Below are 20,162 nucleotides of genomic sequence, written 5' to 3' on the forward strand. Positions count from 1 at the left end.
ATAACATCCTCTTACAAAAAGGAAGGAATATTTTATGCAAGCTACTGAGGTATTTATTTTCAAGGAACTGTCAGGAGTTTACTTTAAAAGGGAACCAAGGGCTACCTTGGTTTATTTTGAAACCAAAATATGAAAAGAGAAAAATTCATGGTAATCTCTGTTTGACTCATGATGTGCTCCATATATCCGGACACAAATGACTTTAATGATTATTCTGAGCTGGGTTGTGTAGTTGGCATACCAGAAATGTATCCTCTGTGTCAAAGTAGCTCAAACACGAAATGCAGTGCCACAGAAAGACCTGACTACTCATTCTACACAATGGCTGGACTGAGAGCCTCATCTAATGCAAGTAAATTTGCATGCTAGTTTGGCTGGTAAACTCATCACAGAGCTCTTGGGCCACTGGAACTACTGCACATCCTACTATACAGATAATTCTTGCACACTTTAGAGGGAGGATACACCAAAAAGAGCCACTTACAGGTTTGCAGTTGGTCGGTTTGCCATTCATATCCACGTCGGGGGGGTTTAGAAAATCCCAGTCACGGCCTTTGTTGTAGGTTATCAGAGTTGTAACTTTCCCATCAATTTTCTGGTTGGCCAAAAAGACTCCTTTTACACCTCTGACCTGAAGTATAGAGAAGAAGAGTTAATATCCAGCACATACACATTTTTTTCAGCAAGGATTATCCCTGATTAGCTGCTCTTTTGTGGCTCTGAACTGTGGATCTCAGGCAGTTTCTCCTGGAAACTGAAAGGAAAGTAGATGATGCCTTAAAAAAAATATGAGGAAGGCAAAAAGATAAGAGGAAAGGGAGAAAGGGAGAAGGCAAGAGCAATTACGAAGTGACTTTTATTTCTAAATGTATTTTTAAAGGATATGCAGTTCTCTCCATGTCATAAGGCTAATCAAATGTGTAATATAGCAAAAAACAATAGTTTATATAGCAAAATATAAAAATTATGATGCCATGGCCTCACCATTAAAATTTCACCTCTGCATTTTCTTTAAATACGGAGATCTTTAAAATGCTATTCTACAAATGATGTAAGCAATTTTTAACAACTATCTAACTTTTACACTGCATTTCTGTGCCCATATTATATAAATATCACACAAATAGGTTACAATAACACAACAGAGTATCATATCCTTTGAAATAACAATGAATTGGGAAGCACTACTGTCCGTTGCAGGAAATAAATACAGGCAGATCATCTGAGAAAGAAACATTGAGTGCTGAATTGCCCTCTCAAGCATCTGAAATGCTTCCACACTCCAGCTAGCCACCCTTCACCTGTTTAACCTCTGGAGAAAAATAATAACAACAAAAAAAAGACCCTCTTCTCTTGGGCCATTATTTTATTTCAAAACAACCTGTATTAGAAAATTATTACAACTCAAAGTGTTAAAGTTAATTGGTACAATTATAGAAGCAACCTGACAGTAATTGTACCTTAATTTGTTTAGTTCTAGCCCTAACATTTATGTTATTAACATATTAATGTGTATTCCACCCAAGGGCATGAGAAAAGATCTTCTATTAAAAGTGAAGGTTTCATTAAGAATGTTCTTGTTTCCCTTGCCATTATTTATGAGACTTCCTGAATTTTTGGAAAATTCTGGACAACATATATAAACTGATACACATTTCCAGGAAAGTACAGCTTGCTCATCTCCTTAGGTGCTGACTCTTAACAAAACTGAACCATTCATTACAGATAAATGCACAAGACAGCCAGCTCTTTGAATGATCAGGAATATTTGCCCCCTGATAACATGATGCACTTCTGAACTTTTACTTTTTTATTTTTCATTCGAAATATTTACTGTTCCCTTCTTTTTCCAATAGCCAGTTATTACTCCATTTAACATTCACTTAGCAGAAGTCTGATTGAAGGTGAAAAGGAGGCATCCCTACCAGCAGGCTACAGATTTGATACTCACTGTTTATAAATACGGGAAGGAACTGATCCATCCATACCTACAGAGAACAGGAATGTTCTGATGCTTATGGCAATGGTCTAGAACTTGGAAATATATATAAGTTTATATTGAAAAAATTTGTAAAAGCATTTAAATACTCTACTCTCTCACGAGTTCCTTCTTTCTTAAATCCTATGTATTTGTGGTTGGGTTACTTATCCAGGATGGTGAAAGCTCAGAACCATTTCCAAGTCAAACATACCATAAAAGTCAACTACTTTGCAGTGCAGTTGAGAAAAGGAAAGGAAGAAAGAAGTGATAAACCTGCTCTCTTTACACGCAAAGCATTTTAATCTTGCTGGGGATTTTTTACATAGTCTACCTCTGAGAGACAGCTCAGCCACGAAAAGCCTAGCAGTTCAAATATTTACGTGGGAAGACAGACTTGGGGTAAAATTTCCGTGCATGTCTTCTTCCAGTGAACACAGCATTAAATATTTAAACAATAATTAGATCAGGGACTGCAACTGAGGTTTCCCTCTTCATTTGTGGATGGCAAAACCAGTGCTGCATCATGATTATTTTTGTTTCTCCTCTCTTTTCCCTCCCCACCCCCTCGCTTAATGAATATTTAATAATTCCATATAATCATCAAATGGGAGCCAGGCTAAAATTTTTCTCCATTCTCACCCCCATCTCTAATCTAACCAAGCCCTAGGGTAACTTCTCTCTAGAATATGGGACATAAGTGTTTGAATCTATCAAACATTGAAAGGTTATGAAAACATTTTTTCCAGTATCTCAGTTAACTTTCCTCACTGCTGCTTGGAAAGATAAAAGCCAACCAGCACTTCACAGGAGTTGTATTTTGAATTAGAGGCATAAACCCTGCTTGAAATAATAAATAGGTTTCAGGCATCTATCTTCAGAGCAAGTTCAGAAATATCATGGTCAGAGTGGTGCATTAGCCTAAAACCCAATAACTAACACAAAATTATGGTGTGCAAAAAATGGCATTTTTAAAACATCCCACCCCTGCTGTAGCATTTTCCATCTCATTTGTCCTGTAGCCTATAAAAATACACACCTGACTCTGTAAATACTGGAAATGAAGCGTGTCAAATCTACCTCCTGGATGAGACTGTGATGCCAAGGCACCCAAATTCTTCTGTACATTCTACTCCTTGACTTAGTTCCCTAATCTAAAATTGCAAGATAAGTATCTTTCTATCAAGAAAGGAAAAGATAAACATTAATAATAAGTTGCTATGGAAAAGAAGACATTTCAACATTGTGCAGTGCTCAGTTACTCTGATGAACCTTCCAGGAGCCACTCAAGACAGCTGAACATGAGGAAATTCAAAGCATCTTTCCATTGATTTTTTTCAACTTCGAGCTTAGTTCTCAGAGTACCTGTTTTCCTTAACAGTTCAGGGCATAGTTGTTCCCCAGTACTCTTGAAAAAGCACTTTGTACCTTACCAAATTACTTTCTGTGATTTTCTGCAGTGACTTATTATTTGCCCCTTGTTACATTTCTGATATGCCATCCCAACAATATTCTGTTTAGTTGGTAGCAAGAAGTACAGCTCAGATAGTCCCACAGTGTTTATTAGCAGCAGTTACTGAAATGTAGAAATTACTGGTATGCAACATATGTTTGTGACTAAAATTTAAATATATATAATTTGTTGTTTGGGGAAAAAAGGCATGAAAAAAGTGTACGGCAATTTATGTAGCTCTTATCTACATAAGGAGTCACAGCAGGAATCAATGTAGAGGTATTACATTAGCATCCCCATTCTGCAAACATATACCTATGTCAAATTTGTGACTCCTTCACACTGGCAGCACTTGATACAATTTCAAGGACATACTCCTTGTATTCAGTCACATAATTCAAGGGCATGCTCCTTTTGGACAGCCATTTAGTTCTTAACCTTTTTTTTCCTTCTCTTCTTTAAACAACTACATGTGCAACATGAGAAGAAATACGGTGCAAAAAAAGATAAATCATATAAAAGAAAATGAATACAGACAGGCAGACACCTATTAAAATTTTTATAGCAGATGTACAAGTAAAATATGAAGTGGAGTCAGCATAAGATAACAAAGATGAACAGTACAAATTTTGAAGGGAAAATTATATACTGGCAGAAAGAGAAATTTTCCATCATGAGGACTGTCTCTGTGCTGTCCTGAAGGTTCCCCTTCCCAAGGTGGGGTACTTGCAATAAAAAGCCCAAAAAAGCAAACCCAGATTAGACAAACATAATCCCATCCTCAAGGGGTGCAATATGTGTTTTATTTATTAGCAATTTTATATTGAGTAAACAACCGACACATTACGAGCACTTGATTCCATTCTAGTAAACAAGATGAGCACTAATTATTTATCATGCAAGCTATCTAGAAGCCATCAGTGCTCTCCTATAAAGCAACTCAGTTTCAAAAATAGCCTTAAAAATTGAATTGTATGGCTCCATGTGTATTGTCCTTGTCATGTGTACATTTCCTTCTAAATGTAACCCTACAACTGATCCAGCACACAATAAACTACGATTACATTATCTAATATGCCCTTGGTAACATTGGGAAATTATGAAACAACCAGTGTAACTCAATTAAGTTAATAATTCTTGTAGACAAAAGGATAGCCAGGGGTAACATCTCTGTATAACTTATCTAAAATTACATGCTACAGGTGATGCAAGGAGTACAGATTGCACCTGACTACCTTTTAGCTTTGCTTGGTCACAGGGGTGACCAGGAGTAAAATGCTGCAAACTAAAGCTGTCAATAAATCACCCTGTGGGAACGTGGCTACACACAATGTATAGCTTCACTCATTAGGAAGCCTCATTTCTAAAAAGGTAGGGCCTAGAAAATAATCACTGGTAATGAGAGACCTTTTTGTTTTACTAGGGCCATTTAGAAAGAAAAAGTTAAAGAAAGATGCAGGAGATAAGGAGGAAGAAAACACTGTTATTTTCCCCCACCAAGAAGAGTCTAATTACAGTCATTTAACAATTTCATCAGTGTGTGCCTTGTATCCAGAATTACTGTAAACCTTTGCCAAAGAAGTCTGGTGCGTCTTTAAAGTTTTGGGTGTTTTTTGCTTTTTGTTTTTTTTATTAACACCAGGCAAATTACAGTGTAACGGGACAAACTGAGTCAGACCAAAGCTGCACTATTATAATGTTCTGATAATGGCTAGAAAGAACAGAACCAGAGCAAATGTACATCTTATTACACTGAAATTCATTACACTGAAATTCCATTCCCTACACAGGAATGGAACTGATAAGAGTCTGTGATACTCTTCCAAAACGATAGTCTTTTATTTTGCCAAGCGCACTGATGCTAAAATAGAAGATCAATTTGTTTACAGCCGAGTTTGTCTCACAGAAAATGCTGTTGGCACAAGACACATACTGAAAGCAAGTGGATTTGCCGTCCAATATCTAATTTTGTTGGCTCCTAGCCTTTCAGAGCTGACACAACCTAGCACAAGGCTTGCAGGATTACTGCTTAAAACCCTACTGGCTAAAAGATGTCCTGCTCTCAAGTCTGGAAATGCACCACTGAGTCACCAACAAGAAAAAAGCTGAGCATAGACAGCTCCATAGCTTCTTACTTCAATAATGAATTCTGCTGCCAGATTCACTTTTCAATATCTTAAAAAAAATTAGCAAGTTTTGAATTTGCACATCTATAGAACCCCATTCCAAGAATCTAGTTAGAGTACATACCACGTTAGTAGGGCAACAGGGAAACATGTAAAGAGTAACAATGTGCTACAAATAAGACAGAAATCCTAGACTTTTTACTTCACTAAAATATAACTGTGAAAAGACATTAATTTAAAATTAATTATACTCATAATCAAAAAAAAACCCAAAAAACCCTTCCACAAAGATTCCACAAAATGGAAAATATAAAGATCTACCTCCAGAATATCTATCAGGACATTCTCTTCTGGCTGCTTCGTGCTCCGGACATTCTCCAGCAAGATGGAGTAGTAAACACCTTGAGGGTCAGACTGGTACAGGTTGTATGTGTCTGTCTGGTACCACTCCTGTACAGCCACAAACACCTGGTTTTCATCTGTACTGATTATCTGTAAATCCTATAAGAAAATAAGGTAGATAATGAATAATTTTTAACATAATTTCTATTGTTAACAGTAAGTTGGTCAGGAGAGTTTAATACTGGGGGGAGGGGAAACATCTGAATGTTTAAAAACAATAATCTCCTAACATAATACTAATCAGCATGCTGTATCCCACTGCTCCAAGGTGGCTCCTCACTGCCTTCTGACTGCAGTGCAAACCACCTTAGTGAAGAAAAAAGGCATGAATGTGCAATAGCTGGAATCTGCTTTAACTTTAGCAGGAAATGACTTCTTGAAAGGAAAAATAGGGAAAGGAAGAAAAAAACAAGAGACTTACTTTCCAAGATCTGGATAAGAGTCAATGGAAGACTGAAGCAACATTAACAAAGCTAGTCAAAAAATAATCTTGCAGTAATATAGAAATGAAAATTAGGTAAAAAAATAGCATCACACAAAGAGGATCAGATACAATGTACAGCAGTTCACATAGGAATTAGTAGTTCTCATGCACACAGCTCATGTGCATTATAGTAGATTAGATTAATTTGTCTATCTGTGTCTACAGAACCACCTAAATATTCAACGGTAATAACAGGAGAGTCAACATTCTGCATTCACTTCCCAAGAATTTCAGGCATGGATATTGCCACAGCTTGCTTTCAGTTTTCCCAGCTTCTTCACTCCAAATGACTCAGACACAAAAAAAACCAAACCAAAACAAAACAAAACACAGCTGGGGAAAATAATTTAACACTAAAATTAAGCAGAAGAAATAGATCGGAAGTAGCAACACTGAACTAAGCTTAGGAAAGAGAATAAAGGGACATGAGTTTGCAACACAATATGGCAGCACAAAGGCAGATGTTGGGGCTATGTAAGAAATTACATCAAGTCACACAGACTGAAAGTTTGTAAACTCTTCATGACCAAGGTCCTTAACTGGGATACTGTATTCAGTTCTGGTCACCTTATTACTGGAAAAGTACTAAGGCAATGGAGTACTAAGGCAATATTAAATAAAGCTACCAGAGAATATAAATCTAGGATGAATTTGCTATAAAAAATTAAGTAAAAAAACTTTGTAAAACTCAAGGAGACAAATAAACCAAATTCATATGAATCCTAGTTAAGGCTGAAGAAAGTGTGAATAGTAGAGCAACACTGAGTACTCAGCAAAGCATGGCAGTCACACTGTAAGCAACATGCACAGTGACTGAGACACTCAGGTTAGAAAAAGATGTGCATAGAAGTAAAATAATGCAGTGGAAAGATTTTTTATATGAACAGAGGAGGGTCATTAAATACTAATAGTTCAGTCAAATTTCAAGTATTTTTGCACATGTGACACATCTCAACACAAAAGAATCTAAGTGAAGTTTCCTATCAATGACAGGTCAATGTTGTTTCCAAAAACTTCCAAACTTCCATCTGAACTTTGAAGTCAAGTGGATTTTTGTTGAGCATCCCAGGAATATTTTTTTTTTTTTTGTACTGAAAATTTACTCCAAAGCAGACAGTCTGACAGAAATGCCAGCAAAACACAGCAACTGATTACAATGGCTTCTTTTGAAAGCCTCTTTAATGTACAGAATGTTTCATCTCCTGCCCTAAGCCAGGGCAACATGAGGCTTGGTAGCTTACATTATACCACATGGAAAGTTCCCATGATTACCTGATAATAAGGATGGAAGCAAAGCAGAGTCAAAAGGAATAAAACCCCAATATTTTAAATGTGAAAACCTCTAGAAAACTCTCAATCTCCATGATGCCAGGAGCTTTCCGCAAAATTATCATCTGCATTATTACAATAAAATATTTATACAGTGTCACAGAAAGTGCAAAACTCCAGGGAATGTGGGCAAGGCACTTTCCATGCCCCAATGCTTTCCCACTCAATGCTTTCCCTGGTGAGGTGGCAGTGGTGGCCCTTGGTGGCAGAGGTAAGAGTTGGGGACAGGCTCAGCTCTGGGTCTCCCAACCCAGGGCAGGGTAGGAGCAGCTGAGCCATCAGAAGCAACATGCAAAGAGCCAAAACGTGCAGTGCACAAGGACAGGGAGATTAATTTTGGGCAGACTGTAGGGGTCAGGTGGGGGAAAGAGGGGTTGGATGCAAAAGTTTGCTCAGCAAATACAAGTTCACTTTTCTCTTGGCAGCGGCTCTTACTAATAAAGATGTTTGTCCACTCAGGCTGCTGGCTGGCAACTTTGCTGAGGCAAGAGCTTAACAGATCCTGGTCTTAGCAAGTGAAATTACCCTTGCACTGCCTTGAACTTTGTTCCTTCCTTTCAGAATTTACGCTTTCAGATTTTCAGTTCAGCCTTACAGCTATTTTCCTTTCACAGTGATTTCTTTTCCCTCAAGAAACAAAGCAGTCCTTCCGTTATACTACCTTACAACAGTCCTGTGCAGCATTTCCTGCCCAGTGCTTTCTGATACAGTCCTCTGGGAAAAGTAATTGACAATATGAGGAAAACTGCAAACTTCATGGCCAATTCTTCAACTTACCTTTCAAAATCCAGGATGACACAAACTGCTGAAAATTTAGTCAAAAGAAAGGTAAATTGTCATGTCACTCTTGTACTATTCCTGTACTGAAAGGTGAATTTAAAAAGAAGAAATTGATTGGCAAATACAGGGGATGGGTTGTCAGAGTACCAAGTCCATTCCTTCATCCAGCTACCCACTGCTCAAGAGGTAAGAAGCATATGGAGAAGGGATATCAGCAAATATTGCTAGACAGAACCTGCTGTCTGTCATCCAAGAGTTAACTAGAAAGGATGTCTGAGGAAAAAAAAAAATCTTGGTGGAGGGAATGCACGTTTTTACTGCTTTATCTAATTCATGGACACAGATACAACTTTAGGCTGTAGCCTCAGCAGATCCTACAAGGAAAGCATTTATTCTTTTATGATTTCACGCTTGGACTACAGCAATTGCCTTCTTGCTGGACCTCCTGTTTTCTCTCTCTTTACATTCTGCAAGCTACTCAAAGTGCCACTGATCATCTCATTTTTCTGTAATTATGCTATTCACACACAATTTATTCAAATTATTTTTTAAAGACCTTCTTTAACTGTTGCTAGAGATCTCCAGGGTTTGGAAAATTCCTTATTGTCTCTATTCACATTTTTGGTATCTCCAGGCTGCCTTTTCATACACATTCAGTATTTAAGATCTTTTCACTTTCATGCTTAAATGAGAGTTCATGCCCTTCCAGATGTCCCAAGGCAGAAACTTCTCCCAGATTTGCCATAGCAACCATGCTGTTTCCTCTGTGGTACGCTCATTTCTCCCTGGGCATCCCTTCTCTTATCTCTACTACTTTACTTTTGCCCTCTCAAGTCTGCCATGCCTGCTCTGCTCTATCCCTTACTCACACAAGTATCCATGCTCTTGCCATTTTCACTTCCCTCATTCTCTTTGTTTTTGCAAAGCTCACCAGTGTCAGTTTGTAACAGCCACAGACTCTGATTCCCAAATACCAGTATTCTCCCTTTATCTCCTCTTCTTAGCTTGTAAGCTTTCGCATAGTTCTGAGGTTCTACGAGACGCATTGTCCAAAACTTTTTTGTTGTTGTTTTTAAACCTCCAAGCCCCCATGAGATTTCTCTGTTTTGTTTACTAAGGTGCTTCTTGTGCACTGTATTTTGCAAATTCCTTTGTCACAATTTTTCCTTCATCCTTCCATCATCACTGGGACATGTTACACCACACAAAGCAGAGAAATCTGTATATTTATCACTAAAAATCTGTGGAACTACTCATGGGTCCATGGCAATGAACCAGCCTATGGAATTAGAATTAAGGACAGTTGGAGATCTGTTGAATCAGAATTACTTTTCTACAAAAAATGCTAAACGAAACCCGATCAAAGACTTCATAATAAAATTTGGCATGATTAAGTTAAGCATCCAGTGAGAGGTCATGTTACTCCTGCTCTCTCAGGGACTTGTAAGCTGCTATGTTTGTACTACATCAATAGCAGAAAACTTAATTAACAAATAAATAACACAAAGACAGTTTCAAAGTTATACCCAAAAAAATTAGTCATTTACAGAAGGCCAACTTGTGCCAAAAGATGAGCACCACTTCAAAGAAACTCCATATCACATGGACAGACACAGTCTGTTAAAGAAATGATTCTGAGGGCATTGAAAGAACTGTGCATGTTCAGGCACGACCTGGAGCACAGGCATCCAAGAACTGTTCCAGCAAGTACACAGACACAATCAAATATTTACTCTTGAAAACACTGCTTAAGAATTATTTCTTAACTTCTAACACAGAGATACCAACATGTTCAGTCTTTCCATAATTACCTGTTTTTAATGTAGTCAAGTCAGTTATCACACAAAACTGAATGAACACCCAGTCAAAAGTTGGTCCAAAAGGCCCAAAGCTATTAAACAGAGTTGGGATATGGGGGAGTTGTGGATAGAAGGAAAGAGGTTTGAAGGAGGAAGGGAAGAGAAATGAGTTGTTTTCATTGTATACAGTCAAATCCATCTGCATTCAGTAACTGACCAGTCTGTAAGTCTGCAAGAACTTTACAGAATTTTATATTCAAGAAATGCTCAGTACGGTTTATCATATTAATAACTGTGATAAGAAACTCTATGACACAAGTACAATTACAGCCTGAAGACAGAAGGCTCTAAAAGATGACAAAGACTGTACAGCCCACCGGTGTCTTTTGTCTACAATGCTGATGACATTGAAAGTATCATTCAGTGAAAATACTGTAGGCCTGTATAATGATATACAGGCAGGACTGTGGTGCTTCAGTCAATAAAGCAAATAAAAGAGAACCTCAAAATTCCTAGGTTTTAAATCTTTCAAATTTTTGGTCAGATGTCAGGACTCTGCCCCTTTGCAATCTTTTAATGCTGTGGTTGAGCAAAATGTTAACATGAAATAAGCAATGTATTAAACAGAGAGTGGTGAGGAGTAAATGTATCGGTGGAACAGATGTAAGCACTCAAGGCTCTGTAGTCTCAGTCTTGACCTCCAGATGTACCACATTTATACCCTTGTAATCTCTCAAGCACAATCAAGGTAACTGGATGGCACATATCCCAGAGATAATCCTCCTAATCTTCCTTGCCTGGCCGAGTAAAAAAGTTCATGGAGAGAAATCAATAAGTTGCACAGTGAAGAAAAGAACAGTTCCTTGAATCCTCCTCAGATAGATTTGTACAAGCAGCAAGTCAGACAGCTGCTATAGCTCAGGTTCACTGGCTGCCCTGGTGACACTGCCTGGGAAAGGAATATTTCCCCTGCATCAAATGCCACTGCCACCTGCATTTCTACTTTTTTCTTTGCTCAACAGCCATTCCAGCGGACTTTCAAAAGAACGGAGCTGCAGCTGAAAACTGCTCTTCTGCCTGGTACAGGGGAATAACCTCAGCCAAAGCCTCCCCGGCTGGCGAGTGGCAGAGGCAGTGAAGGGGCTTCCCAAGTGGAACAAAAATTATTGGGAGACTAAGAGCTTTGCTAAATGAGATGACATAGACTCAGCAGTTTGCGAGCCAACCATCAGGCAGCCAAATCCTTACATAACATCACACAAAAGGGCTGCAGGAATCTTCTACCATTTCTGCTGTTAATGGATAGGCCCATTTAAGGATCACCTTATATCTCTTATTGAATGATACAGACAATTTCAGAAGTCTATGGGTAAAACAGTGCTATATATTCAGACTGGGGCAAAGAAGGGGTGGGCATGCTTTGAGGTGACTGGGTGATAATCAAAGAAAAAGAATACATGGATCTGATAAAAGGCATCTATAGGAGATTCATATTAACATGAATAAAGTACAGACTTCAACCTACTTCTAAGGCAATAGGATGTTTTTCTTCTTTTGTTTTTGTTTGCGCTTCCCCTATACTTCTATTTAACTTGGTTACCTGAAAAATTTTACATTATTGCCTATTTCACAAGATTGAAAATACATACAGAGATTGAAAAAGATGAAAGAAACTTTTTCCACACCATATCTTTTCAGAACTGAACTTTCCGAATTGCAGCAGGATACAACAGACAACGGAGCTCTTGCATCATTAAGATTTCGTAGGAGGCATGAATGAATGCAGAATCAATCAATGTCGTGTATCAGTTCTTAAAAGGAGATCATTATCAATGGAATTGATTTAAGAGAGATGGGAAGAGGATTCAGAATACATAAATTATTCCAATTGCAATATTAAAATGGCCATAATTTGTAGCAGTTTCTTTGGCTTGGTCAAAAATTTTGTTAACAATTTTCTTTTGCTTGAACTCTCGGAATGAACTAGTTCCCAGTTTTACTGTTACCCACATCAGAGCATGACTCAAATACCTGAAAAAGGACCAGACCCAATGTACTCCTCCCTCTCTCCCTCCCCAAATTGCAATTCTCAAGGCAAGGGCAATGAGAGCAGCAGGAATATTTGTGCAATACAAGTGTGCTGACAGTCTGGATGGGACTTCAGCCTGTGCCCCTGGGCAGACTGGCCCTCCCAGCAGTGGCAGCTGAACCTCTGCTCCAGGCTTGAAACAGTCCAAGGGGGATTTCTGGATCTCCTGGGACACTCCTGGATGCCTAACCAGCCAAGCTGACACACAAATACAGCTCTTGGCTGCTGCTCTTGGCTTGATTTTGGTATTTGCTTCCTAGGAGTTCCTAACTTCTCATCTAGTTTTAGCAGCACAGAAAAAGCAATCTTGGTAAAATATATAAAAACCAGTTCAATTTTGAAAACAACAGTTTGAAAATTCCTCTTCTCTTTTGGGGAGCATACAAGCAGCCTTTGATATGGTCTCACCAGCCTTTGCTACTACCCTTCCTGGCAGCAGCCAGCACTTGTCAAATGCAGGAGACAGCTGTGGGATTCCATGCAATGTCAGTATCAAACACAGTGTTTAAAAAAGAAAAGAAAAAAATCTCCCAACAGCACAGAAAAAAGGTTAAAAAATCATCTGAATCCTGATGGCCCCCAATGGCTCTGCTGTCTGTACACACAGAGCTATGATGTGTTACAAAAAGGTGATCTCAGCAGCACTGTGGAGCTGGAGCCCAGAAACTTAAACAGAGGTAGAGCTTGGCTGGAAGCTGCTTTTAGCAGCCTTTCATTCACATGTAAGGAGGACTGTAGATATATCCAAAGAGACACTATTCTTTTCTAGGTTTCTCTTTGGGGATGCATTTGAGCAAATACAAACACAAATGCAAATGCAAACAATATAAAAAAAATTGAGAACAACTTCTTTGCAGATTTCCAACCTTTTCATACTGAAAGGAAAACGAGACATTGAAAATATTTTCTAACTATTCAGTCTGAAAATGCTCGTTCTATCTCTATGTGCAAAATCATCATGAAAGGAATCTATGCAGCAAAAGAATAAGTAACATGTGAAGAACCCAGCCCTGACCCCATAGGCTAGAGACTGCATTTTGGCACAGCTCTCCTGACGTTGTTAGACACATCCTTGACCAGTCTATAGCATCTTCTGACTTCGCTACAGTTTTCCTTCCCTGTATACAATCACTGCTCAAAAATTCTGTCTAGAGACCACTTGGAAAGAGATATTTTTAACACCTCATTCCATGCTTGTGAGAAAAATGAAATATAGCCTGGTTAGTTCATCTCCTGGTTAGGCAAAATCTAATATTTTAAACTCTCTGAAACTCAAATCTTCCAAAAGTTATTTGTTTTAATCAATCTTTAAAAAATTCCTTTGTAAATTCATCCATTCTGTTTATCTCCTATCACCATAAAAGAATCAACTCCACAGTCACATGTTCTAAATGTACTTTAAATGTGCCCGTGTCTTTGCTGACATTCTGTGTCTTTGCAAAGTTCTATGATCCAATTCTACTGCACTTGGATGATTCCCACTGAAATATAGCACTGTGAAAAATTTCAGAGCTGTGCTCTTATTTAGTTCAGTATGTGAAATTTCTGTTGTAATGTGAAGGCACCAAATCTCTTTTTAAAAACCCTGTAACCTTCTCAGAAAAGGTTAAAATCCTTCCACTATTCTAATGTTTTAAAGCTATGAAATTTTCAACTCTATTTTGTGCAGATACTAAAGAAACTTCTCCAGAAAGCATTGTCAAAATCCTGAAGAGACAATATTTATTTCATTCCTTATGTTGGGTATTGCCTGAACTAGGAAGAGCACAAAAACACCCCTTTCAAAATGGCATAGTCAAACTGTTCCTAGGTAGCTATAGACTCTACCCAAAATGAAACAACTTCTAATTCATTTACTCAATAAGGCCTGCGGTAATCCACTTAGTAAAAGGAAAAAAAAAAAAAAAAAAAAAGAAAAAGAAAAAAAAGAAAAGAAACAAAAGCCATATTTTCCAAGGCAAAGAATTGAGCATGCAGCACTATTTCAAACAATCCCGACTTCATATGACAGAAATACCAGGGAATTGTGACTGACACTTTATGAATGTGTCAGAAGCTCCTTGTTTACACTCTGCTTCCCTGCCTTGCTCCTTAATTGCTTATTTGTGTCCCAGGGCAGGGTTCAACAGGCTGCATTCCCTTGAGGTGTCCATGTTTGGCATATTTTGACATTCAAAAGCTGGATATTCTCCTGCTGTTTTCCTGACTACGATTTCCCCCAAGAAAGAATAAAGGCTGCCTTGAAGGCCTGAAAAATACGGAAATAATTTTGTGGAAGGGTTGGTCTATATACCTTTCTTTGACTATACATTTCTTGACAAGATAGAGAGATAGAGAGACAGATATTTTTGTGGTGCAACTAGAAACATATCCAAGTTTCAGATTCTTGTTCAACTAATACCTGAAGATTTGATCTAAGATTCTGGTAATATGTTCCACATTTAAAATGAGAAGCCTCCAGATCACTATTTATACTGACATTAAAAAAGAAAAAAGATGAAAAAACCCTGAGATTAACATGTTTGCTTCATAACAATAAAAGCAAAAAGAAATAAATTGTACTTTAATGTCCTCCATTAGATGAGCAATGAATTAAACCAGTGCAAATGAAGGCATGTAAAGAAAACAAGACCTCCAGATCAGCCTCCTGCTGGGAGCGGGGTAAACTGTGAGGACAGAGCTGGTTACTTGAGGGTTTTATCCATCTGGATCTTTCAAACTTCCAAGTTATTTTTCTTCTAACTGTAAAGTTAGGAAATACACTGTGTGCAGCACAAAAAAATTAACTGCATCAGTTAGACCACACTTAAATTTCTGTGCTTAATTGCTGATGTACTATGGAAATATAGAAACCCTTATCATATGGACGACTGAAGAAACTTCTCATCAAGTCTTGCAATTTCATTGAGCAAACAAAGTCCATACTGGGATTCTTTAATGAAATAGAGCACCACCAAGTAGCAAAATTCTCTTATATTAGTATTCATGCTTATACCAGAAAACACCATGTGGAATTAAAATGTAATTGATTCTTGAAAGAACACTTGCTCTATATCATTCCGTTGCCATTGGGTGTACAGCACTGCCTCATGGAAGCAAAGCTCAAAAACTGTTGCAGTAACTGATGACAAACATTCTGCTCTACATTATTCCCCTCTATGGTTTATGAGTACTACATTTATGGAATGAAAATAACAGAAGTATTCAAAATAAATATAAGGATTCAAAAATCCTTACAAGGAGAAATTGTGAACTCAGAATTATGAGGTTTGAAAAAGAGCAGAATGAAACTAGTTTAGGTAGAAAGAGAAGACGACAAATGCAAAAAGAGAAAGAAAAACATGCACACTTACTTTTGGCAATGCGTATTTTGGCAACTTCATCTGTACAAAGCCATTTCGACGGTAAGACACATAATACTTGGTCCGATTTGCTGATGTTGTCTGTACAAAGGAGAAACAGAACTCTATGACAGCTTATGTTAAAATCTAACGAACCTGAGATGGAAACTCTTTTGCTTTTAACCTGTAACTGAAATACGTAGTCATGACTTTTAATGCAATGTTCCAAAATGCCAAAAGGAATATTCCAAATAAACACCAGTGAAAATAGTCAACTCGCAATCTCTCCTGGATTTTCTAATCAGAAATGTAACACCATTGTGTTGGTATATAAACTGGCATAATTCCAACTAAGCTTTGAGTACCACCAGATGATATCAGTAAATAAAAGTTACCCTTTGGTAATATTTCACTTTTTTTTTCTACATTGAGACTCATCTTCTTTCTTTGACTTAGGAAATCCATTTAAAAACCTATCCTAATCCAGCTATTTTTCTCCTAAATTTTTGTCTTTAAAAAGGGAACCTGATTTGAAAGACAGCCTATCCTGAAACATGAAAACCTGATTTGGCTTGGTAAAAATAAAGCTGATGTATGACAGCAGGTCCACCTGTCTGAATGTTTTAGAGGTAACAAAGTATTTAATATTGTAGACATTTTTTGTGGTATAAAGAATGTGATGCTTTTAGGAATGTGATTTGTTAAATGGTGATGGATCAAACCAAAAACCTCATCATTTGTTTAACTAGTGCTAAATGGCAGTCTTACCCATCTGTTCACGGGCTTTTTTTAAATGCATGTTTTAACATCATTCATTTTAAATGACTGGAGATGATGCAAGGCAAAGGAAAATTGGAGTTGAAGCACCTAGGCATGTCAAGCCTCACTGGTATTAAAGGCTGGTCTGTGCTTAAGAACAGCATTGAAACTTTAATCCTCCTACTAAAACCACCTCTGAAACTGTCTGACTGTCAGTGCAAACTGGGAAAAAAATGAGTTTTAGAAAGTTTCTGGCCTTGGTGGATATAGACATACTAACAAAATGTGTCTGAGATCTTCCTCTAAGATGGTAAAAATCTCCAAAATAGATTTGGGCCAGGAGTAGCGGTGCAGACCTGCAACACAGATTCACATCTGCAGGGAATATGTACAATGCTGGGGGCAGGGAGACAGTCTCAAACTCTTCCCTCTTTTTGCACAGAGGATTCTGTCCCATCCTCTTTCTGACAGGCATTGCTGTGATATCATGAGGAGTCTCTGGTCTGATTATAACTTCTATAACTATACTTTAGTGTAGTGATAGAAGCATTTCCACATGGTTTCAAAAGTTTGCTGTTTCTCAGATGTCCAGCTGTTGTTAGGTTTCACTGGAAAGGTTTCACTGGAACAGGTAAATGCTGTCCTGCCTCACACCTCTGGAGTGGCTGTGCTTCAGATGTGACTATAGGATCCCAGAGCCACCTTCTATCCTACTGTAATACTGATAAGACTAACTGCAAACCAATTAAGCTCTAAGATAAACATTACATACTGTGGTTTACTGCACTAAAGTCCAAAAGAAAACATCTAGAGATGTTACCCCTTTATGGGGAACGCATGAACATCTCATCTACTGGCTCTGACATGTCTCAGATCTACAGAGTCCAAATTACCAAAGGCATCATTGAGTAGCAACTGTCTATTACTTATGTGTACACTTCTACCTTGCACTTCCATTTTGTGTCTGCTCACGTCTGCCATGAAAGGGAATAACAGCTCAGGGTGCAGTTGTACATGACATCCAGCAAAGCAAAATGCTTGATGAGGAAGAAGCCAGTGTTTTGCTGAGCACAGCAGCCTGGAAGTTTGCATGGTGAGAAGCAGTTCTCAGCATCTACACACCACGATATGGATTTTAGACTGTGCCTAGAGGGAGCCACAGGTGACAACAGCTTTGAGCAAAATGAGTGCCATGAGTGCTCTGATTTGAAGAATGCCTATCTTAGTCCAAAAGTTCTTTCCTAATGCCATTGGTTGGGGTTTAGTTTCTGGTTTGTTTTTGGTTTGCTTGTTTGGGTTTTTGTTTTGTTTTTGTTTTTATTTTCCTTTTCTTTTTCTTGGTGTGTAGGTTTTCAGGTGGTTTTTTTTTGTTTGGTTGGGTTTCATGTTTGTTTTTTAGTGTTGATTCTTCTAAGTCATGCGGGTCCTTGAAACCCCTATGCCAAACAAGAGGAGAACAGATCCTTTGTGACCCTACTAGTTTACAGTTCCTTGTGGAAGAAACAAGCTCAAGGGGGGAATGTTGGAAAGGAGCCAATCTGATGCACACTCAGGCACTGGTGGGGAGGCATATCCATTGCCACAGAATAGCTTTCCTGCAAAAGTCAATAAATAGATACCTTTGCAGCAAACAAATCTCATCAAAGTAAGGGAAAAATGATAGCCGAGCACTAAGGAAAGCACAAGCAACTTCCCTAGTAAAATCTAAGAAAACAAAAAGGATATAACTGCTCCTTGAGAGGTTTGCAGCTCTGATAGATTCAAACCACAACCAGTGCCAAGCACATAAAACAATACTTACAAGTGTGCCTGAGCTGTACTGGTGCCATATGGCTGACAAAGTTCCAGCCCATATTTCTGCAGGCAGGTCTTGTAGTTTGGGAATGAAATTACCCCAATGTAATTTGGACCACCATGAGCTGTAGATGTGGCGCTCAGGGACATGGTTTAGTGATGGACTTGGCAGTGCTGGGTTTATGTCTGGACGCAATTTTAAGGGTCTTTTCCAAACCAAATCATTCTATGAGTCCATGCTAATTTGCTCCAAGCTCCCCAGCTATGGCCATTTGACCCTTTTGCTTCCTAAGCACAGCCATGTTAGCAGTTCTTTTCTGGCAAAACCTCTTCAGAGGAGAATCCTTATGAAGAAGCTGTGCAACTACTTTGTCAGTGGTTGTCCTTGGATGCTTTTCTCAGGGAACATTTTTGTATTTTGTCCTGGGAAGGATCCAGAAGAATCACAGAATCACAGGAGCACAAGGTTTGTATTTTCCCTAATACACAAAAGTATTTATAAAAAGTAACACAGTCCACTTGAAAATCTTGATGTAGTTAAAGGGCAACTGGTTGCACAAACTAAAGATGCCTTTTCAAAAAAAATTCCTTTTCGTTTGGACTGATACAGGAATGCTTTTTTTCCATGTAAAAATCATAAATCATCATTCACTAATTCTTCCCTGCTCCTTACAGTATTGCTGCACTGTTTAGAACTTTATTTTTGAATTTGAAAATGAGCTGCCTCTCCCAAAAATGGCAGTACCTGAAGAAATATGTAGTCATCCTGCACAGTCAGAGAATCCCGATCAGTACTGCCAGCAAATGGGACTGTCATTGTCTTATCAGAACAATTTTGAATCTGGCATGTGATGTAGCGATAACCTGAGGGAAGAGAGACAGAAACATATGACAGGGCTATCAAGGGAAAAAGAAGCAAGCAGTATTAAATTCTATTCATGTAGGAAAAAGGCTGCCTTTGCCAGGTGAGTTAGTTGTAGAATTATTATATCAAACTCTCATATAAGACTTTTTCAATCTCCAACGTACTGAGAATGTATTAACTGCTTACAGTTCACATAGTTCCCCGGAGGCAGCCTGTTATTATCCAAATTTTGCTGGTCCAGAGAGATTAGGGGCTAGATGAATGAGCCATTCATAGGTGGGGATAATAGAAGGAGCCTCTTTTCTCACTTTACCTATGCACAGAGCTGAATTATTCACTTGGAGAAATGGCAGCCTGACACAACATAACTGAAATCAATAGATCAACCCCAGTATAAAATTGTGATGAATGAGAAAAGAATCAGGCTCCATTTAATAGACAGCATGCAGAATTTTAAAGCCTATTTTCAAAGCTCTGTAAGAATGTTCAGACACAGTATTAGCACACTCTTGGAACTGGTCTGTTGGGGCAGGATTTCTATCTTCAGAGTTAATACCTTGCTGAAAAAGCCTAGACTGGTTTATAATCAGAGGAGGCTATGGCCTTTCTCTTCCTCTCCAGTTAGCAAGGACTATCTTCTCTCCCTGGGCTCTTAGAACAGCACCACTGCATCTTTGATACAATCTGCTCTTATCAGAGAGAGCAGAGCCAACAATCACTATCTTATACCAGCTCTGATTTAAAGACCTTCCCTGGGACTCTTCAAGACCTTCCCTAAGCTCTTGTACAGCTCACCCTTTGTCACAAGCTTCTGAGCACAAAGTAGTTGAGTGACTTGCCCAAGCACAGTGAAGAAAATGTTATTTACACAATCTCGTGCCCAGATCAGTAATGCTACCCATGCTCCAAGTGCAGTGTGAGAGAGCAAATAATGTATCCCCATGTCCTCCTCTGCTTTTGCAG

General features: G+C 38.4%; 1 protein-coding gene across 1 annotated transcript in view; it reads right to left on the reverse strand.

Annotated features, from left to right (window-relative positions):
• The window catches only part of SORCS2 (sortilin related VPS10 domain containing receptor 2), a 229,772-nt gene that overhangs the window by 69,502 nt on the left and 140,108 nt on the right, over positions 1 to 20,162 (reverse strand). Inside the window, exons 5-8 of the mRNA XM_066184899.1 lie at positions 19,080 to 19,198; positions 15,794 to 15,883; positions 5,879 to 6,058; positions 485 to 631 (exon numbers count right to left, since the gene is read on the reverse strand). Coding sequence (XP_066040996.1) covers positions 485 to 631; positions 5,879 to 6,058; positions 15,794 to 15,883; positions 19,080 to 19,198 — 536 coding nt within the window. The remainder of the gene's footprint in view (positions 1 to 484; positions 632 to 5,878; positions 6,059 to 15,793; positions 15,884 to 19,079; positions 19,199 to 20,162) is intronic.

Source organism: Chamaea fasciata, unplaced genomic scaffold (assembly GCF_029207755.1).
Source record: "Chamaea fasciata isolate MVZ Bird 193981 ecotype frontalis unplaced genomic scaffold, bChaFas1.0.hap1 SCAF_6, whole genome shotgun sequence".
In the NCBI taxonomy this organism is placed as follows: Eukaryota; Metazoa; Chordata; class Aves; order Passeriformes; family Sylviidae; genus Chamaea; species Chamaea fasciata.